Source organism: Elephantulus edwardii, unplaced genomic scaffold, assembly GCF_000299155.1.
Source record: "Elephantulus edwardii isolate Elephantulus edwardi_28Jun2011 unplaced genomic scaffold, EleEdw1.0 scaffold00260, whole genome shotgun sequence".
NCBI lineage: Eukaryota > Metazoa > Chordata > Mammalia > Macroscelidea > Macroscelididae > Elephantulus > Elephantulus edwardii.
The window spans coordinates 442245-465142 of NW_006400010.1; the positions used below are offsets into that span (position 1 = coordinate 442245).

Genomic DNA, 22898 nt, shown 5'->3' on the forward strand with positions numbered 1-22898 from the left:
CAGAGGGATGTCTATCTCTGTTTCATTGATTATGCGAAGGCGTTTGACTGTGTGGATCATAACAAACTGTGGCTGACTCTGAGAAGAATGGGAATCCCAGAACACTTGATTATGCTAATGTGAAACCTATACTGAAGAGCAGTGATGTCACTTTGGAGATTAAGGTGCGCCTGATACAGACCATGGTCTTTGCAATCACTTGCTGCGCGGCAGAGAGCTAGACAATGACTAGGGATGACAGAAGGAGAATTGATACCTTTGAGCTGTGGTGTTGGAGAATAGTATTGAACATACCATACTGTCGACTGCTAAGGAAACAAACAGGTTCATCCTGGAGAGGTTAAACCAGGCTGCTCATCGGAGGCAAGGATTCTGAAACTTCGTCTGACATACTTTGGACATGTTGCAAGGAGGAACCAGTCCTTGGAGAGAGATGTCATGCTTGGGAGGGTGGAGGGACAGCACAGGAGAGGAAGACCCTCTATGATGTGGATTGATTCGATGACTGGGGTAATCAGAGTAGGTGTGTTGGAGACAGTGAGATGGCACAGGACAGAGCAGGGTTTAGGGCTGTTGTACATAGAGTCGCTATGAGTTGCAGGCAACTTGATGGCACATAACAACAACATTGATGGAAAAGCCAACCCAAGGAAACAGTGTTCCAAAGAGAACTCTTTGGCACCCTGCCCAAGCCTTTGTCTCAAATTTGCTCTAGCAAAATCTGGTACATAAGAGTAGAGCTAAATTACAGAGATTCATATAATTAGAAAGAACCTTCTTATGTGAGGAATAGCTTAGCCCTACCCCATCCCTTCTAAGTGGGGAGTTGTTATTATTGTTGCTAGGTACTGTAGAATTGAGTATGACTCACAGTGACCCTATGAACAACCAATCTGAATCATGTCTTATCCTGTACCATCTCTGACTCACTTAAACCCATTGCTGCAGTCACTGGGTCAACCCATCTAGTTGAAGGTCTTTCCTCTTTTTTGCCGACTTACCACCTTCTCAAAGATGATGTCCCTCTCTGAGGAATAATCTCCTAGCAACATGCCCAAAGTATATGAGCTTAAGCGTCATCATCTTTACCTCCAAGGAGAACAAATATCTGTCTTAGAGAAGGTGCACAAAAAGCTGGGAGTAGCCACAGTCGATCAGTTTATGTACTCTATTTTTGTTTTGTTTTAACTTGCTGTGTGCCATTGAATTGGATCCGACTGGCACAGGAGATTGCCCCTCTCCAGTGGAGCATCTGGTGGATGTACTCTTATTTTTTTAAAAGTAGAAGACTGACCTTCCCTGTCATTGTCAGTATTTGGCACAGTTTATCTAGGGAGCATCTCCTCACAGAGTACAAGTTCTCATACTCAAACTCATTAGTAACGGACCCTTCTTCAGGTAATGGGGAAGAACTGTAGGAAGCCATCCTGAGTACATGCAGCCGCCACCCCTGTCCATCTCTGGGTCTATGCCTACCTCTTAAATCAGCACCTGTAAATCAACACCTTGGGGTATGCACCTCCCTCTCTTTTGTAAACTGATAACCTAGGGCTGCATTCCCTGGCAGCCCGGCCTACTCTGCTGCCTATTTATAGCAGAATTCATCGAATAAATTTGAGCTTGATCAGGAATCTTTGTCTTGCCCCAATCTCTCGTGTCCCTGCTCCTCTTTTTAATCCACACAGGTTCCACTCTAGAACACGTATGAACCCGCAGGTCAGTTTCAGCCGGCGGTTACAAAGAACCTTCCACACTTTGAATAGGTCAGGCAAAGTCTGAATGGAAATTAAGAAGGAACCATTTGTGGAAGAACATTCTAAAATTGAGGCATTTGGCATAACTAAAATGGCTGTCATGGGTCTGACTTTTCCGTAGGCCCCAGCTTCTGCTTCTTAGGGTATATGACCCAACACTGTATCTTGACCAAGAGAATTTACTCTGAAAGATTCTGAGGTGGTCCACATGAAACAGTGGGAACCAGTGCCAGACACAGGAAACTGTGCCGAGGAATGAATCTCAGCTCAAATTTGTTCCTGTAATGAGTCAGACCTAAGACATAACTGAGCCTCCGGTGGGCTTTTAGGAGGCAGTAAATTGCATGGCAGGAGCCAGTCTCCTTCAGTCTATTAAAGTCCTTCATAAATGAGTCTTGTAAGGATATGTTGATTGTCAAACAATAAAATTTACATCATGTACTCTTCCCAACTCTGCACAAAGTCCTGCAATATTGTGTATAAATGATATATGCTTATACTCCCTCTTTGGAACACCATGTTGAACTTCATTTCAGAGTTTTCTGATTTGCAAATCTTTGAATCTGAATAAAACCCACCCTACAGAAACACTTTCTAACACATTGCAGTGTTGTTCAGTCTTCCAGTGTTTTAGAAAACCACCTTTTTTGGAGTTAGGGCAGTTGGCTGAGAAGAAGAAAAGCCAGTTGTCCTGAAAAAAAGTGTAACCCTTTGTGAAAGAAGCCAGCATGAAATCAATAAAAAGGTGTTTAAGTCTTTGTATTAAAACAGAGAAGCAAAGTTCTCACAGAAATGATGGGGAAAGAAAGAAGCCCATGCCATTTCTTCACCTCTCTTGGTTTTCCCAAACTCCATTTGATTGCAAATCTGCAGATCTATAAGGAGGACAGGAAGACTCTCAGACCCAAGGGGCAACAAGAAGCCCATTTCCCTCCAGAAGCTTAGCAGCGGCCTGAAAAACACTATAATAATTGTCCCTTTTCAAGGAAGCCACATTGTCATATGCTTGGTAGATTAAGCATGGGCATGAAGGGGGAGAAAAAGAAAACACCTGGTAATTTGTACATGAAGTCCTCAGGGGGCACAGACGATTCAACACTTGGTAACCAACCAAAAAGCTGACAGCTGAGAAACTCCTTGGAAGGGGTCTGGCAATCTAATTCCAGAAGATCACCTTTGAAAACTCACTGGAGTGTCGTTCTGTTGTGAAACATATTGGGCTACCATGAGTGAGAGTCAACTCTTCTTTTCTAAACTTATGTCTTTTCCTATCCCTCCTATTTATTTCAAAGGTACCTACCTCATCAGAGAGAAAGTTCATAGTACCTGAGGCTGATACTTGGCCTAGAATTCTGATTGGGGTCTGTCCAAGGGCAAGGGGGGAAAGTGGAGAGGAAAAGGAAGATCTTGCCATGGACAGGTGTGTCCAGGACACAAAGGGTATCGTAAGTTAAATATCATTGCCTTCCTGCCCCCAAAGCCCTTAGATGGAGTTAGTGGTGATTTCCCCCATGTTTTTGTGGTTTTGTCAAGAGAAAAGTTGAAATAAAATCACACTGGAAATTGATTTTGTTAGACATAGTAGAGAGACAGACAGACAGAAACCAATACAGTCTATACACAATAGATACATAGAACATACAGATAATTTTGAAAAGATTATAGGTTTTCTATTTAAATATTAATTTAGAGGTGTATAATCTAGCTGCATACAGTACACACAAGGAGACCCAAGTTGCCAAGGAGGGGACTCAGTGGTTGGGATTTGATGAGACAGCACATGTTTTGTTAAGGACTGCCCAAGAGCTGGAGCAGGTAAGGTGGAGGTGGAGTGAAGGGAATGAGAATAAAATACAAGGGGGTGGGGGTGGGGGTCACTGTGTATGATGTCACCATACTGGGCTGCTTTTCCCTCCTAGAGGTGACAGAAGACATAGCTCAGAGGTAGTGCAGATAGAGGTCCTCTGTTATCCAGATGATCTCTGCAGAAATTTCATTTGACCATGCAGCCTTGGAGAGGTTCATACTTGCTGTGTTTGTATTTAATCCCCTAGCTTTTAATTGCTTTATATTTAAGTTGTAAATAAATAATGCTAGTTTTATTTTCTACATTGAAGATTGTTTCTCTGCACTAACATTGGAAGCTCTGAATTACTATTTTTTACAGGAAGTCAATGAAAGTCATAGTGACAACATTTCTTAAGGACTGAATTCCATGTGAGTTCCGACACTGATCATAGATTTAGAGATGCTACTAATTTTTAAATTTTTTTTTGACAGTTAAAAAATCAGATAGAGGTGAGACCTGCTTATAATATTAAAGAATATTTGTTCCGTTCCTATGTAGTCTGTCCTGAGCAAATGGATGTTATAAGAATGTCTCTTTGGTTCCCCCTGCCCTTTTTGCTGCCACACTTGTATGGGCTTCCAGCTGTCTCAGGGACATTCTGCCAGACCCTCTCTGACTGGTAGAGTCTGTGCTCAGCTCCGGATTCCCTCTTCGGCAACCAAGGGTGAAGGCCCCATAGAGTAGGGGATCCAGAGGAGCATTGAGGAGGCCAAAGAGGAAAAGGATGTGGCTGAGGCTGGGGGGGACCTCAGTCAGCATGGTGGGGGAAAACCAGTACCAGAGGCCCAGCAGGTAATAAGGTGTCCAGCAGAGGACGAAGGTCAGTAAGACAAGCAGGGCCAGTCGCAGGGCCCGCAGGCGGACTCGAGGGCGATTGTCTAAGGAGCGGCGGAGTGCAAATCCACTGGCAGGGGCTGGGAATGCAGAAAATATACTCTTTCAGAGCCATTCAGCTTCTGAACAGAGTATAGAATGACTTGATGGAGGGACAGAAATAATGAGATGAAGCTCTCCTCCCACCAATGAAAAAAATGCTGCAAACCCTCTTCCTTCCCAATTGGTGATCCCCCCCTCCCCCCCAGGGATTGTGGCCAACATGCTGGCAAAAGGGTGCTGCTGATCAAGCTGCTGTATTAGATGAAGTCACTTCTACCTCAAGACTTGACAGTGTCACAGAGTAAAGTACAGATCACTTTCCTCTTTGATCCATGCCCAGCTGACCTGGCTTCAGAGAAAGACTAAAAATGGATTAGAATCAAATGCATTCAGTCAAATGATCTGCAGCATCAGGTGCTATAGAGTGAGGATCCCACTTTGCATTAGTGACTGATAGACATCTGTCAGGTAGAGAGCTAGGCAGTTAGGCCAGAGGTAACAGCGTTGGGGATGAGGCTTAAGGCCTGAGGATGGAATCTCACCATGGCTCCCTTTCCTTGTCCGGGGACTGGACACACTGAAGACAATGCGGCTATAGCAGATGGCCATGACAGTCAGTGGCAGAAGAAAGAGGCAGCAGAAAGTGAAGAGGTTATAGGTGGTCTCTTGCCATTGAGCCTTGAAGCTGCCTTTGGTGACACACTGTGTGAAAGGGACTGGGCCAGCTCGGCGGACAGTATGGAACAGGAACAGCTGGAGTGGAGTTGAGACTATTAGAAATGGTCCCACCCTTAGTCTCCCCTCCTACATCACTGTATCTCCTCCCAATGCATCTTTAAACCCACAGTGATCCCAGGTGAGCAATTCAGGGCTGAGCAATGGATCATCTAGATGTAATTTTTAAAAAGTTCGGAATGTTATTTTGATAACCATAACTTTTAGGCTTAAATATGGAGCTGTTCACTGAATTGGTGAAATACTGAAACTCAGAATCCTGCCTTCTAACATTGCTCTTGGTTTTTCCTCTGTGTCTGTTTCTGTCTCTCTGCAAATACACCACCTCCCCAACACTTTTATTATTCTTTTTCTGTAAGCCACTGCCATTGAGTTGATCCCAATTTAAATTTTGTAACAGTAGACTGTCTCATCCTTCTCCTTCAGAGCAGCTGGTGGATTTAAATTGTGAACTTTCCAGCCAGAATTTAACCCAATATTCTACCCAAGCTCCTCATCAACACTTCGAGCAGAAAGTCTTTTAGTGGTGTACCTGTGATCAATTCTGTGGAAAAATGAAATACAAAATGGGCACTGCTAAAATTCCAGGCCATTTTACAGTCACTATGTGTAGTAACTTTGTGAAGTCTTATGAACTGTAACTTAATAGTTAAAAATGTTAAACAGCAAAACTTATTTGGTGTCCTTTCACTTTTTTTGATAAGGCGCTAGATTTATATGTTTTAATCAGTTATAAATCTTTTTCTGTTTTAAGCTGCAGGGTTAGCACTTTGGTTCTGGTAAAGGAAACTGAGTCATTATTTCCTTTGATAAAAGGCCAGCTCAGTAGGTTTCAGGTTCTCATGTCAAAGACATTTGGGAACGTGATTTCAGCAGGCAGGAGAGACTTTTAAGAAAGACTGTGTTATCAGCCGTAGACATGAAGCTACATGAACCACTTGGAGTTAGAGTCAGTCTCCTCTGAATGACCTGGGGAATGATCTTTAATAAGGGCCTTTCCTCTTCCTCTATCCAGAGTCCATATATTCTGGGTTTTTATTTGCATTGTTTTATTGTGCTATGTCTAGCACTGGAGATAAGAGGTATAAAAGTAGCCAAGGCTTCTGTACTTCAGTTTTGTCCAACAGGCCTCCTCTTACTTCTCCATTTTCCTATTATATTTGAAATTTACTATTTACTGTTTAAAGTTTCCTTTCAAATACTTTTGTTACTTGGAAATTTCAGCCTACAAAAACAAGTGCTTTCCATCTATCCACAATACTCCTTTATCAACATTAACACTATTCTTTATAAACACCCCAAAACAACCTAGCAATTTTATTGAGACTCAGTTACAACACTCAGACAGTGCAGGATATATTTGGGGAGACCTAATGTGGAACCATATTGTACATTTTTCATATCAGCAAGAGTTTTCTAATGAAATGAATGGAAATGATAATTATTGTCAGGCTGTAAGAAAGAATGAAATTAAACTATTTCATTATCTGTGCCCATGGATTTCAAGTGACTTGGCCTAATTCATGAATTTATTTAGTGGTAGAGCCTCAGAAGGAAACAAAAAAAGTAAGTAAAAACAAGTGAACAGTGCAACAACAATATGCTTTTAATTCCCAATCCATAGCAAAATTAGCTTCACATAAATAAGACCAACTGTGTAATTCTATTGCATTGTGACAACAGGTTTCTATTTAAAGCTTGAGGTAATAGAGGTCCATGTTATTAGAAGCAATATTTTTTGTCTTAGAAATAGATATACTTTTAGATAACTTTTTTAAATTTTCTTTTTTACTTTTAGATCTCTTATTGAGGATTTAAGTATCAAATCTTGAGTCTAAATTCACCTATAATGCATTTTCATTCCAGAGATGGAAATTAATATCCTTCTGATCCTCCTTCTAGATATTAGAGGATAATCTCATAATCTTACAGTTTTAGGGATGCTACTGGTCTGTTGTTCCTCTCAGCCACCACTCTTTAATGATAGTGATTTTGTTTTAAGTAACTGCGCTCCATTAGCCTTTTGGTAGATTTTGAGCTCCTTTTCAAGATTAAGATTCAATTAATTGATCCTCAAATTAAGATGTTCTTCTTGTTTCCACTTTTGACATCCATTCCACAATTAAGCATATTCAAAAAGTACATATCTAATTATATTACTCTCCACCTTTAATTGCTTTAGTATCTCTCTACTTCCTTCAAGATAAAGTACAAATATATGTGAGAAATTCTTTCCCTCTAGGCTCATTGCTCACCATTTTTTAACTTGCCAACTCAACTTCACTTTTAAATGCTCTATCTCCACTCTTTGCAGAATTCCTCCTGCTTTCACTTAGCTGGCACCTATGCATCTTTTAGGAAGCAAATTTTAACATCTTTTGGAATATTTTCCTGATTGTTGAAAGCTGAGCCAGATACTTCTCCACTGTTTTATTTATTTTTAGCTTCTCATGCTTACCTTTAACTTTACATTTTGCACACTATTTGTAATTTCCTTCTAATTTGCCTCCTGCACTAGACTTTAAAATTCTTAAAGGCAGACCTTTGTTACCTGTCAAAGTGGACATTTCAAGCGACAATGTGAGGACCGGCAATAATGACTTTTAACCAAAACAATTCTTTAAAGGGAGGCAAAAATGAGGGGAGGGAGCTCTGGTGGCCTAGTCTGAAGGAAATTGCACTGTTAACCCAAAGGCCCTCTCTGGCAGTTTGAATCAACAAGCTGCTCTGCTGGAAAAAGATGGTCAGTCTCTTCCCATGCAATTATATGGCCTCAGAAGGGTCAGCTTTTGGTTCTGACTTCATAGCAATGAGAGACAATAAAGGGAGAAAGGGCTCTATAATGGGAGAGGATGACCACCACTGCAGAAGGAGGAGAGAGTGATACACCAGAATTGACTCTGAGTTTAAATTCTGATGAGACATAGAAATGAGAGCACTTTAAAAAGAAAAAAAATGTTAGAGAGACTGACCACTGAAATGAATAAATGGTTTGGACAATTTTGGGATTAGGGCCAAAATTTTGTTCAGAGCATTTGCTTTCAATAAAACCAGGTGGATTTTTGGAAGGTGAATGAGTAGTGAGAAATAAAGGTTAGAACATGGAGAACAGAAAGGCTGAGGAGATTGTTGTGTTGTTGTTATGTGCTGTAGAGTCGCTTGCAACTCATAGGCTGAGGAGATAAGGAAGGGAAAAAAACGATTCTAAAATCTTTTAAACAAAATTGGTCAAATTTTTCTGGTAATACACAAGAGTAAGAGATTTCTTTAACAAAGGGCTCAAATATTCACCTTTGGGTTAGCATCTTAACACTTTATGGACTATGCCACCGGAAGTCCTTAAAAGAAGTTTTTCACCTTTATCATACTCTAAGCCTTTAGCACTTGGGTCTACCTGAAAAGGATTAGTTTTTTAATTGATAATGAATGTACTATGAAGTTTTACTGAAAGGCCTTGACTTCAGTCCCTTTTTAGTAAACACCTAGAGAGATGTTCCTCCTTGACTTAAAAGTTTTTCTTATTTCTTAATCTGATATCCTGAAAGGGATGGATCACAGAGAATCAAAGAGATGGAAGCCAAGTGCATTAAAGTAAAGCTGAAGCCAGAGGCTACTTTAAAAAGGTAGTCTCCAGACAGAGATACAAATTAAATGCAAAAATTATTGCAAATGTTCCTTCTAAGACTTTGCGCTAAGGCAGTATGCACATCCCCAGGGCTCCAGAGCCCATGCTGGGCACTCAGATTCCTATCCAACCCTACCCCGCCCTGAATCCCCACAACTCACTCACCTGGGGCAATGCAAGCAGGAAACTAAGTCCCCAAGCTGCCCCCAGAAGCTTCTTCCCACCTGAACGGGGTCCAAACGGGTGGAGTACTGCTGCCTGGCGGTCAAGCCCAATGACCACAGGTAAGAAAGCTGCGGCATACATGGCCATTAATTTCAGGAACATGAGTGTCCGACATGCGATATCCCCGGCCAGCCACTGAACAGTGATATTCCAGGTGGCATCAAGGGGCATAACCACAAAAGTGACCAATAAGTCAGCAGCTGCTAAATGGGCAAACAGTCGCCGGACAGGAGAAGGGCGGACCTGGCTGGGTTGCGGCCGTGTCACTGACCACAGCACGGCCAGGTTCCCTCCGGCTGAAGAAACAAACAGCATAATGGTCACTCCTACTCGAACCTTGGCTGCAGCAGAGAAGGTAGGTAGCTCGGATTCCTCCACCTCCACTCCAGATCCTGCCCACACTTCCTCCCCGACTGCTGACACCCAAGGGGTGCCATTGCCCGCAGACATGGCAGGATGGAAGAGGGAATGGGTAAAATGAAATGTGCGGGTGAAGCAGTTATCTTCTGCCACGGATTCCTTGTCCTCCCTTTCTGGATCCTGAGGTGGTTAGAAAGAATTTCGCCTACAAAAGCCATTGTCTCAGGAGGCTTTCAATGTATATTTTGGAGAAGGCCACGGTCCCATCTTCAGGTTTTTGCAAGGAACTGGGATCTGGAGCTGATCATAGACAGGCTGGTCAACGGGCTCCAAGCCATAGACTTTAGTCCCCAGCGTCTTGATTCATGTTTGTGCTGGATTTGGACCACCCACTCAAGAGTGTCTTCCGCAAGTGGGCCCCGGGCTCCGGTGCCTCGCGGCATCTGCGAGGTCTCTGCGTGCTTTCTCGCTCTGCCCCTGCCGCCGCAGGCCCCGCCCCTGGCCCAGAGTATTTAAAGAGGAATGCGCCGCCTGAGGCATGCTATGGAAATAGAGAACTTCTAAAAACGGGACGTTCTGGCAGAGACACGTGAATACGTCGGTGTAGACTTAGGGACAAAGGACTCTCCTCCTAAAGTTCCATTTTTTGGACCACCTCTATGCGCTTTCTTGTCTAACAGTGTTGTCCCTCCTGAGGCACCGTCTGGGTCGCCCAGGAGGCGGAGCTAGGGGCGGGGAGTGGGGCGGGAGCACGGCCGTGGAACCGAGGCGGCGGCTGTCATGGACGCTTGGGTCCGCTTCAGCGCTCAGAGCCAGGCCCGGGAGCGGCTATGTAGGTGCGGCCCGAATAGGAATGGGGGAGGGAGGACTGAAGAAGACCCTCGCGAGGCAGGGTCCGTTTGGACTACGGGTTCAGCCGGGGTCAACTCCAGCTACGGGGGCCCGGACGGATCTGGCGATTCAGATTTGAGTTGTCCGTGAGGAAATGTTCCGTTTCTGCTCACGTGAAAAATGGGGAAACTAAGGCACGAGTGGGCCAGTGGGGACACCGCTGAGCATTGCCATGTCCACCCAGGACTCAGAGTTTCCTCACTGGGTGGTGGTGGAATGAAGGACATTCTCCCATTGGTTCCCAATAATCAGAACTCTGTCCGCTGAGCTGAGGAGGCGCTCCCGTTTTCCACCTGTCTTCTTCCCCTGTTGTCCTTCGGGAACCTCTCTGCCTTCGCTTTGTCTTCTGATGTTCATTTAGCTCAAGGGCCTTGAAATCTCTTAGCTCATCTGTTATAAGGAATAAAATGCCCTTTCACCCCTACCCTCAGCATCACACACTGGCTCACGGTGACGTACCTGTGATGGACTTCCTGCTGCCTTCTTTTCCCTTTTTTTTTTGGCCTTATTACCTTATTTCGTGTTTTTTCACCCACCGGCAAACAGTGCCCTTTTGTTGCCATTGTATCGTTAACTTTAGATTCCAACTCATGGCAGTTTCATGGATACAGAGTAGTTCAAGTCTGTGAGCTTTAGACTCCTTTTAATCTTTGTTTACCTTTCGCTGACTTTTAGGAGAAAAGGGTGCAATATAGGTAGAAGAGGCAAAAGGGGAATGGTCTTGAACTGGGAAAAGGGGGAGATGATGTCTGCCTCCTGGAGAACATTTCCTGAAGAGAACAGCTAGGAGGCCCTTCCAGCTTCTCCCTGTCCTCTCCTCCAGGGCTGCCCAGTACGCCTGCTGTCTACTTGGCCATGCACTGCAGAGGCATGGGGCCAGTCCTGAGTTACAGAAACAGATTCGACAATTAGAGGGGCATTTGAGCCTTGGAAGAAAGCGTAAGTAACTGCTCTTCCTTTTCTCATGATTCCTTCTTCCCCATTTTCCACTTGCTAATGCCAGTTTTTCTGACTCATTTGGCTCACTTAGCCTCTGCCGGTCAAGACAGCTGGGTTATGGGAGTAATGGAGGGTTGGGTGAAATTTGAGAAAACTAAACTGGGACAAAAAGAAATTAAAATTTGAAATAAAAAAATAATCAACTGTTTCTTCTTTTTGTCTTTGTTGTTTCTGTCATTTGCTCCACTTTGACTTTCTCTCTTCCCATCTGTTGGCCTCTACTTCTAAATCCTTACTTTTTTTTGCTAATCCTCACAAGTTCTACGCCTGGGTAACTCAGCAGATGCCCTTGAGTCAGCCAAACGAGCTGTGCACCTCTCAGATGTTGTCCTGAGATTCTGCATCACTGTTAGTCACCTCAATAGAGCTTTGTACTTCGCCTGTGACAATGTCCTATGGGCCGGAAAATCTGGACTAGCTCCTCATGTGGATCAGGAAAAGTGGGCCCAGCGTTCATTCAGGTTTGATATCCTTTCCAAGTACAAGGCTTTTTATTCTTCATGTAGCATAGCTTGCCTTTCATTGGGTCTTCTGAGAACAGATTTATTCAATAACTTAGCTTCCTATATCCATTCAGATGTTAAACTGTTAGAGAGTAATGAATGGGGGCAGATGGGAAAAAAACCTTATTAAATATTTGCTAGAGGTCAGAGGATAAAGAAAAAGTCAAACACATGTTGTCTCAATACACATGAAACTTACAGTCTAGTGGGAAAATCAGATACTAAAACAGATAACTACTCACTTATATGTGTGGGTAAATACAGGGGGTGGGAGAGAGTATAGTTGACCCCTGAACAACTAGGGAATTAGAGGCACCAACCCTCCTCACACTCAAGACATCTAACTAAAGTTTACAGTTGACCCTTAAACAACACAGGCTTGAACTATGACACAGGCCCACTTGTACACAGAGATGATTAGCACAAGATGTTGTAAGCAGATACAACTCTTGAGCACTCCACAATAGCAACAGGAAATAAAATTCTCATTTAAGTGAACCTTTCACAATTTAAACTAGTATTGTTCACAAGTCACTGTATTACAAAGGTTATTGTTGTTGTGTTGTATACCATCAAGTCATCCAACCTATAGCTGACCCCTGTCAGGTTTTCAGAGACAGTTAATCACACTGAAGGAGATGGCCCATCCTTCTCTCATAGAGCAGCTGGTAGATGCTGTGTGCCTTTGTTTGAGATTGCAGCACAGCTTCTTAACACTAAGCCACCAGAGCTCCCTATATTGAAAAATGGGATAAATGTTTTGAGGTCTTTTCAGTTATCTAAGTAGGTGTTAGACAAAGCAGAAAACATCTTTCCTTTTTTTAAATTTTATTTTATTAATTTTAATGAACATTTACAGAGATTTTGGATTTCCATTCATTCATTGTTGCACTTTTCTCCCTGCCCAGCCCTTCCCCTCTCCAGTTCACTCCTTTCTTTGAAAAGTAAAAGAAAAATTATTTCAAGAAAACATCTTTCTAAGCAGTTGTTGTTGTTAAGTGCCATTGAGTAGACGACTCATAGCAACTCTCTGAGCGAAAGACCTGAACCCTCATATAACTTTAATAGTTTCTCCACGTTCTAAACAGAGAATGATAAAAATGGAAAGAAAGTCAGTGTGGTGGGAAATATTGGGGAAAGGACTATCTTTATCTGATTCCTTTGTCTGTCATTGTAATGTGCCACAATCAGAACCGTCCAGAGGGTTTTCAGAGGCTATGAATTACATGGGGAGAGATTGCTCATCTTTCTCCTTTGGGGCAGTTAGTAGATTCAGATCACCTACGTTTAGGTTGGTAGTACAACTTTTTACCTCTAGCCCACTAGAGCTAGGTTCTAGAAATAGTGCAGGTGGGTGACTTTAACAAATTTATCTTTCCATGGTTCTGGGAGCTAAAGTCTGAAGTCAGGGAACTAGCTCTAGGGAAAAGTTGCAATTTTTCTGTCAGTTCTGGAGAAGGGTGCCTGGTTCCATGTGTCTTGTTATTTATCTTAATCCAACTCTGTTTCTAGATTGCTTGCTTAATCTCTTTCATATCTCAAAAGAAATTGACTCTAGATATACCTTACACTAATTCTGCCTCATTAATGTTACAAATACCCATTACTTAACAAAAATCCATTCCCAAATGGAATTATAACCACTTGACTGTTCTGTGGTTCTGAATGATGTGAATAGATATTAGGATTTAAACATATATTTTGGGAGGGCACAATCAACCCATAACAAGGACATAAATTGAATCTGAAGAGGTAGATAGGGACCAAATAATGCAGGATGTTTTAGACAATGATAAGATTTTTTTGTTTGCTTTGCTGACATTTTACCCTGAGTACAATGGGAAGTTACTGCAAGGTTCTTAGCAGAGACATGACTTGATTAAAATTGTGTTGAAAGATCTCTCTTGTTGCAAAATGGAAAAAAGACTGCAGTAGAGAAAAAAAATCAAACTCAATTGCATGACTGTTGAATTGGTCCTGACTCAGTAACCCTCCATCAGGTTTCCAAGGCTGTAAACCAAAATTAGAGGAGGTTGTGATGGATTTTAACAGTGCACCCCATAATGGACTATGCCATAAAGGTGCCTAATGTGGGGAAAACATGACGTTGCCTTATATTAGGAATGTGACTATCAATGAAGGTAGAGAGAAATGCATTTTGAGGGTCAAATTTTCTGTTTATATACCATCTGCATTTATTTTTTTAATAGCTCCATGATTATCATTTCTTAAGCTCTATGATTAGCATTTCTTAAGCTGAAGGAACTGAAGAACAGATTCAAACCTAGAGTTGCTGTAACCAAGGATGCTTTGGGCAGAATATTAAATGATCCAGGAAGTATTAAAAGAAGATGGAAGGAATATACTGAGTCATTATATAGAAAGGAATTGGCAGATACAGAGGAATTTAAAGAAATAACATATGAGCAAGAGCCTATGGTGATGAAGGAAGAAGTTCAAGCTGCTTTGAAGGAAATAGCAAAAAATAAGGCCCCAGGAATAGATGGTATACCAGTTGAAGTATTTCAGATAACAGATGTTGCCCTGGACGTGCTCATCAAGTTGTGCCAAGAAATCTGGAGAACAACCACTTGGCCAACTGACTGGAACAGATCTATATTTGTTCCCATTCCAAAGAAAGGTGACCCAACTGAGTGTGGAAACTACAGAACAGTGTCATTGATTTCACATGCAAGCAAGATTCTACTGAAGATCATCCAAAAACGATTAGAATAGCACATCAGAGAACTGCCAGAAGTCCAGGCTGGGTTTAGAAGGGGTCGTGGTACTAGGGATATTGTTGCTGATGTTAGATGGATCTTGGCTGAAAGCAGAGAATACCAGAAGAATGTCTATCTGTGTTTCATTGATTATGCAAAGGCATTTGACTGTGTGGATCATAACAAACTGTGGCTGACTCTGAGAAGAATGGGAATCCCAGAACATTTAATTGTGCTAATACGAAACCTATACTTGGACCAAGAGGCAGTAGTCAGAACAGAGCAGGGTAACACTGCATGGTTCAAAATTGGGAAGGGTGTACGCCAGGGATGCATCCTGTCTCCATACCTTTTCAACATGTATGCAGAGCAGATTATCCGAGAGGCTGGGCTCTATGAGGAGAATTGTGGCATCAGGATTGGTGGAAGGTCTATTAACAATCTCCGTTATGCAGATGACACAACCCTGCTTGCTGAAACTGAGGAAGACCTCATGCACTTGCTGCGAAGGGTCAAGGACTGCAGTCTTCAGTATGGACTAAGGCTCAATGTCAAGAAGACAAAGACTCTCGCCACTGGACCAATTGGCAGCATCAGGATGGATGACGAAGAGATTGAGAGTGTTCACAGCTTCAGTTTGCTCGGCTCCACAGTCAGCACTCTTGGCACCAGCAGTCAGGAAATCAAAAAGCGTATCGCGATGGGAAAGTCTGCTGTTAGGCACCTCTCTAAGGTACTCAGGAGCAACAGTGTCTCTCTGGAGACTAAGGTGTGCCTGATACAGGCCATGGTATTTGCAATCGCTTGTTATGCATCAGAGAGTTGGACAATGACTAGGGAGGACAGAAGGAGAGGGGATGCTTTTGAGCTGTGGTGCTGGAGAAGGGTACTGAATGTAGCATGGACTGCCAGGAAAACAAACAGATTCATCTTGGAGAGGATTAAACCAAGCTGCTCCTTGGAGGCAAGGATTCTGGGGCTTTGTCTGATATACTTTGGACATGTTGCCAGGAGGGACAGGTCCTTGGAGAGGGACATCATGCTAGGGAGGGTGGAGGGACAGCACAGGAGGGGAAGACCCTCTATGAGATGGATTGATTCGGTGACTGGGGTAATGGGGATGGGTGTGTCAGAGGCGGTGCGGTTGGCGCAGGATAGAGCAGGGTTTAGGGCTGTTGTGCATAGGGTCGCTATGAGTCGGAAACGACTCGACGGCACATAACAACAACATCAACAACATGATTATGATTGCTATTTTTCGTATTAGCATCTTCCCCCCCCCCCATTTCTATTTAACTTTGGCTTAACAGAGAAGAGAAAAACTTTCTGTGACAGGTTAAGTGGGTCTCCTCTGATACTCTCTGTCGACAGCATTTGGAAATGGTGCACACTTTTCCCACCCTATTTTAACCTCAGTTAACTTCATTCATTCGGTGGCTGACTGCCTAGGTGTCCTGTAGTAAACCACATACAAGTCCAGACAAGGGATTCAGAGTTAGAGCACATTGGACAAGAGTTGCCAGTTTTGTAACAACAAAATGAGCCTTGCTTGCCGACATGGAATTTGTTGGTTTTGAACCAGAAAGGCTGGTTTTCTAACTTTTATTTTACCTGAAGGGCTACTTCTGTTGTGCTTTTATGCACCTTTCTTTGGAATTCCTCTCCATTTCTTACCAGAAAATGTCCACCAGCCTGCTTTCCTGTAGCGTGCCTCCTGCAGGACTGTAGACTATAGGCCTTTATTGTTTTCATGCTATAATTTTTGCACATATATTTTCCCTTTAGACCAAAAACATGAAGATATAGTATTACATGGGGTAATTACTGTGGGTGAAAGAGTAACTGGAACAGACGGGCATGCAGGCATTTTAGTCAAGGCATTACCCTACCAGTAACTGTAGGCTTTGCATAAGTTCCTTCATCTCCTGGGCATCCACTGTCCCATCTGCGAGACAGAGTTGAGTTAAATGATTTCTAGAGTCCCTTTCAGAGCCACACTGTATTGAGTTTCCAGACAATATACAGATTGTACTGTATACATGTAGGATGGTGGTCGCATCCTTGTAAGACTAAAAGGATAATCTACACTTAAATTCTATTAGTTGAAAAAAAGAGATAGAGTTGATAACAATTTTCTAGCAATGTAAAAGTCACCTGAAATCTACTCTTATTAGCTAAACTTTTAAACTTGGTTCTTTATCATGCTCACCATTGAATTGCCTATAGGGTTCTGGTGGCCTGGTGGGTAATGAGCTGTGCTGCCAGCCCACAGGTGGGAAGTTTGAATCCACCAGCTGCTCCCTGAGGGAAAGATAGGCAATCTTCTTCCATACAATTTACAGCCTCTCGAAAGCCCGCTGGAGGGTCAGCCATGAGTCAGTTCTTTTTTTTGTGTGTGTGTGTGTGTGTGTGTGAGTGTACCGTCAAATCAGATCTGACTGGTACAGGAGGAGATTGTCCCTCCTTTTCCCGGCAGAGCATCTGGTGGATTCGAACCGTGAGCCACTGGGATTGTAGTTGCATGAGTCAGTTCTGATTTGATGGCTCATAAGAACAAACAGCTTTTTAAGCTTAGTACTTTATCATGTTCACCATTTAATCTTTATCTCCTAACATGATCAGTTTAATCTCTATCTCCTGACATGATCAGTTTCTGGGAATATTCTGTGGCAGATTGATGGGCTCCTTGACCATTTAACTCATTAGAGTTCATTCACTAACCATGTCTTGAAACAGCTATAAAATTCAAGAAGTGTGGAAACAATGGTAGAAAGAAATTCTCTTCTTGTTGTGTGCCTTTGGGTTGGAACTGACTTATGGCTGACCCTCTAGGGGGTTTTAAGAGGCATTGAATTACATGAGAGGAGATTGTCCATCTTCTCCTGTAGGGCAGCTGATGGATTTGAACTGTGTGCCTTTGGGATTACAGTGCAGTCCCACCTCTAGGTCACCAGAGAGCTTTCTATGGCAGTAGGTAACTAGTTGGTGTTTCTCAACTCATTCAACTCTGTGGATAAGATTCTGGGTTAAAGACTTGGTAAATAGAGTTCTAACTTTGTATTTTAATTTCAAGGAGAAAAGGAGCCAAATTTGGATTTAATGTAGTATGCTATGAAAATGAAAACAGAAACAAAATGATACTTACATTTCCTATTAGTTTTTCATAGCATTTATTTGGAAGCAGGAGTGGCATCCACTTCCTAAACAACATGCCTCTGGAAACTCTATGAACTTTGGTAAATGACGATAGTTATAGAAAGGCTTCAGGCCTTTTTTATTCATAGGGTCACTATGAATTGTGCTCTACTTGACAGCAATCAACAAGAACAACAACAGCATTTTAACTTTGATTTTTCATTTGCAGCGTTCTACCTACAAAGTGCCTTATGCATGAGAGGTGACTATAGGATTAGCTGAGATGAGATGGAAAAGAAACTCCATAGAATAATCCCTATGCTGAATATATTAATTTCTTTTGCAAATGTTTATTGAGTTCATGTTATGTGGCAAGCATGGTCTAGACACAGGGATACATACAGCAGGCAAGACAAACACACTTCTGGTTCAAATGGAGCTTACATTCTAATATAAAGAGACAGACAGAGACATACATATAAATTGTTGTTGCTATGGGCCATCAAGTCGCCTGAGTCTCATAGCAACTCTATGTACAGCAGCTCTGAAGCCTGCCGCACCCACAATGCCCTAGTTATTGTATCAATCCATCTCATCTGGGGTCTTCCTCTCCTGCACTGTCCCTCCACCCTTCTGAGCATGGTGCCCTTCTCCAGTGATCGGTCCCTCATGGTCACATACCCAGAGTATGTGAGATAGAGCTTCAAAATCCTAGCCTCCAAGGAGAAACTTGGTTTCACCCTCTCTGAGACAGATCTATTTGTTCTCTTGGTGGTCCATGGTAAGTTCAAAACTTTTCTACAGCCCCACAACTCAAAGGCATCAATTCTTCTTATACTCCTTAGTTGTTGTCCAGCTCTCTCTGATGCATTGCAAAGACCATGGTGTGGATCAAGTCACACCTTAGTCTCTATACTGACATTGTTGCTTCTCAGTACTCGGAGAGATCCCTGATAGCAGATTTCCTCAGTGCAATTCATCTTTTGATTTCCTGACTTCGGGTGCCAAGAGTGTTGATTGTGGAGCCGTACAAGCATATAAATAAGAAAAATATCATATAGTAATATGGAAGTTACTATACACATAGTGTGTGATAAAGAGTAAATAGCTGCTCCAGGTTTGAGGTTAAGGAAAGCTGCTTCAGAGAAGTGATATTTAAGCTTCGACCTGAAGAACAAAACAACAAAAATATTCAGCTATGGACTGCCAAAAGAATAAACACATGTCTTGGAGAAGGTACAGTCAGAGTGCTCCTTGGAGGCAAAGATGATGAAACATCATCTAGGAGAGGCTATTCATTGGAGATATTCGTATGAAAATTTACATTGGTGATAGGGGTGGAAGGAAAGGGATGGATGGTAGTGGAGAGCATTCTAGGTAGACTGTTGTTGTTAGGTGCCCTCGAGTTGACTATGACTAGTAGTGATCCCATGAACAACAGACCTGAACCTTGTCTTATCCTGTAGCATCCTCATGATCTCTGATATGCTCCAGCCCATAACAATTACAGTCCATTGTCAGTCCGTTTTATTGGGGATCTTCATCTCTTTCTCTGATTCTTCATCTTTCCCAGCATAATGTCTTTTTCCAGGAGCTACTCCATGCTGACAACGTGCCCAAAGAATGTGAGGTAAAGTTTCAAGCAAGCTTGATGTGATAAAAAATATAGAAAGAAGCGGGAGCTCTGGTGGCCTAGAAGCTGCACTGCAATCCCAGAGGTATGCGGTTCGAATCCACCAGATGCTCTGCTGGAGAAGAAGGGACAGTCTCCTCCTGCACCAGTCAGATCTGATTTGACAGTACACGCACAAAAAAATATAGAAAGAAGCATGGGTGATAGTCACCATCATGAGTAACACAATCACTATCCAGACCAGAAAGTTCATGGCCAAGTGACTGTTACAGCAGAAATAAATGGTCATTGATGTTCTTCACAGTGGGAAGGCAACAGTTCCTAAGACAGAAATTAAAAATGTGCAAGACGACACCAGATGTCATCTTTGTTTTTGGATTTAGAACCCATTTTGGTGGTGGCAAGACTATGGGCTTTGGCATGATCTATGACGTCTTGGATTATGTGAAGAAAAATTAACCCAAACACAAACTTGCGTGACATGGCCTGTATGAGAAGAAAAGGATGTCAAGGGAACAGCACAAGAAACAACAAGACAGAATGAAGACAGTCAGGGGGCTGCAAAGGCCATCATTGGAGCTGGCAAAAGTGAGCTGGAGATTGGATAACAGAAAGTATGCACTTTCTCCAGTGACTTGATCTGCAATGTGTGGCTTTTTCAGCAGAGGATTAATAATATAAAATCCTTCAAAAAATATAGTAAGACACCATCATGGTTGAAATATAGTGATGTTAGAGAGGTAGGTGAAGGTCAAATGCTATTGAGCTCTTTAAAGCTACCTACCCATGGTGTTTAGATTTTATTTTAAATGTAAAGGAAGGAAGATACAAAAAAATTTTAAGAAGGCAAAGGAATATGTAATTTACATTTATATTAGCTAGCTCTGGTGGCCTAGTGGCAAGAAGCTGCGCTGCAACTTCAAAGGCATGTAGTTTGAGGCCACCAGCCACTCTGCAGAAGGCTGGGCAATATCCTCCTATGTGATTAACTGCCTCTGAAAACCCACTGGAAGGTCAGCTGTGGGTCGGTTCCAACTCAAAGGTATACAACAACAACCAATTATATAAGATTACAGTTTGCTCAAGAATAGGGGATAGGACAAGAATGACTACCAAGAGACCAGTTATGAAGCACTGGTCTAGGTGAGAGATTGTGGTGTTAAGATTTGTGTTAGTAGAGATAGGAAGATGTGGTGGATTGAGGATATATTTTGAGGCAGGGCAGTTTGTTAAGTGAAGAACTGTTGTCAGTACTCTGTGTAGATTAAAAATACAAAACATGGGCTCTATTCTTCATGAAATTATAATCTAACAGATTTATGTCTCTTGAGTCTCTGAAATAACCAGAACTTGATCTTTAAAAAGAAGTTTACATTATTATAACTCAAGTTGAATGCATGAATACTGAGATTGCCAAGTAGAAAGTGAATGATGAGGTTGATCTTGATTTCATATTGCTCACTAATTTTAAAATGGGATCTTAAGGTGTACACACAGAATGTATTGTTAGACAGTAGGGTGATATTTTTAATGATAGACATTAGCATTCACTTCTGGTGTTCCCATGTGTAGTCCTTTCTATTACTAAAAGAAAAGAGAATATTACAGTGAGGCTGTTTTAAGTACGTGTACGAGCTCTCACTGACCATTGTGCCCTATACATTCCAGGTACTATCTCTTTTCCCTTATCATGAACTTGAGCCGGGATGCTTATGAGATTCGCCTGCTGATGGAACAAGAGTCTTCAGCTTGTAGTCGGCGGTTGAAGAGTTCTGGAGGAGGAGTCCCAGAAGGAATTGAAATTGGGGGTTCTGGAGGACCAGGTGCTCCAGGAGGAAGCCTCCCTCAACTGGCTCTGAAGCTTCGGTTACAAGTCCTGCTCCTGGCTCGAGTCCTTCGAGGTCATCCTCCCCTTCTTCTGGATGTGGTCAGGAATGCCTGTGATCTCTGCATTCCACTGGACAAACTAGGCCTCTGGCGCTGTGGCCCTGGTATTGTGGGGCTTTGTGGCCTCATTTCCTCTATCTTGTCTATTCTAACCCTAATCTACCCCTGGCTGCGACTCAAGCCTTGACATTCTGCTTCAGAATGAGAAGGGGCACCTGAATTGGTGAAATGGCACCTTTGATCACTTCTGATATATTGTCCTGTTCTAACTCTTTTTTTGTTGAAGTTAAAATCCAGTGGTTTGGAGATGGAGGGAGATGATTTGAGGATGATGGGAGGGGAGAATGATGACTCTAGAAAATTATTCTGATGGTTTATTCTACCTGAGCTTTTGTTCTTTCTTTCTTTCCTTTATTATATTGTCTGTGTCTCCTTTTATTCTACCTTGTTCCTATTATAGATTTTCAGGATTTTGTATGTCTGCATCTGTCTCTTTTACTTTTTCAGGTTTTTTGGTTTGGTGGTCCCCCCCCCCCCCAGGAACTTAATCATTCCTAGGGGAAAAAGGAGTGATAGAAAGTTTAGTCTTTTAAGATTTTAGTTGCCTTTTATTTTTCCCTCACAAAGATGGCTTGTGGTAGATTTTTCTCCCTTCAAACTCAAAACCATCATTTTATGACTATATCCTAGTGGACTGTTTCCCAGTCTCCAAAGTTCACTTGACACTTCTTCCTCCCTCGTGCCTACCTCACCACCCTCCTTCACAATTGTCTTTTGTCCTGCCATCAGCTGCACCTACAGATTTCTGCTTCCACTTTGATTTTGGAGATTTGTTCCCAGCTCATTCTTAACCCTTTTTTGCCTCCTCAGAATGATGTGTCTAGCATCTTGCTGTAAATAATGTACAGTGAGTCTGTAAATAACTGTGGCCCATGCTCAGGATGGAGAGCAAACCTTCCAAGTCAGCAAATTAAAGATCAATTTGCTTATCACTGTTGGTCTGTGCCCATGTATTTTGTTTATCTGAGTCCCCTGTGCCCGTAACACTAGATAATAGAGATAGAAAATGCTAAGTTCAGTGGTTCCACTCAGGAACTTTAAGTTGAGATAAGGTCTCATAATCCAATAATGATCTGCTTCCACAAAACCAATCTCACACAAGTTTATGTTCCCTCCAAAAGTTGTAATGCCACAAGCAGGTATAGATTAAGTGCCACACGCAGAATTAAATGAATTAACTTCAGTCAGGCTTCATTTGTGGCTATGGTTTCCCCATGTTGGAACTGAGGGAGGGGGATGATAAAACTGTTGAAAATTCTTTAATTTTTCATATCCCATATTGTAGTAAATAAGGCTGTTGTTGTTGCTGTGTGCCGTCGAGTAGAAAAAATAAGGCTAGAAAATAAAAATTCTGTCTCCTACTCCTACTGTATTTCAGACCTGAGGAAATAGTTGAACTGACAGCAAGGGACGGGCATAAGTGGTTAAGAAGCGTGTTCTCTGTAGTTTGAGATGAGACCTCCAGAGGGCAGCACCAAGGCAGAGAAATAGACTGAAACCACTCAATCCTCCTTTCCCTTGATCTGGGGCTCTCCACAGTTCCCCACCATCACTCCTCCCATTCCTTCCAACTTTATTTTTAGCTGCCAGTGGGAGGGGGCAGGATGGGAGGGAAAGTAAAGAAAACAGAAAAGGCGAGGGACAGA

At 42.4% G+C, this 22898-nt stretch overlaps 2 protein-coding genes across 3 annotated transcripts; one reads left to right on the top strand and one right to left on the bottom strand.

Moving 5' to 3' along the window:
* Window positions 1-4122: 4122 nt before the first annotated feature.
* Window positions 4123-9514, bottom strand: LOC102866982 (gonadotropin-releasing hormone II receptor-like). The gene is made up of 3 exons (XM_006899513.1): window positions 9005-9514; window positions 5022-5232; window positions 4123-4517 (listed from the first exon to the last, which is right to left on the bottom strand). The coding sequence occupies exons 1-3, from the start codon at window positions 9512-9514 to the stop codon at window positions 4123-4125; spliced, it is 1116 nt and encodes a 371-aa protein (XP_006899575.1).
* A 690-nt stretch (window positions 9515-10204) lies between these two features.
* Window positions 10205-21526, top strand: PEX11B (peroxisomal biogenesis factor 11 beta). 2 transcript variants are annotated; one of them, XM_006899514.1, is made up of 4 exons: window positions 10205-10260; window positions 11139-11254; window positions 11574-11775; window positions 20974-21526. In XM_006899514.1, exons 1-4 carry the CDS (start codon window positions 10205-10207, stop codon window positions 21377-21379), a joined length of 780 nt encoding a protein of 259 aa, XP_006899576.1. In that variant the 3' UTR covers window positions 21380-21526. The 2 variants fall into 2 exon arrangements, with proteins under 2 accessions (XP_006899576.1, XP_006899577.1); XM_006899515.1 differs by lacking the exon at window positions 10205-10260 and adding an exon at window positions 10436-10449.
* The last annotated feature ends 1372 nt before the right edge of the window (window positions 21527-22898 follow it).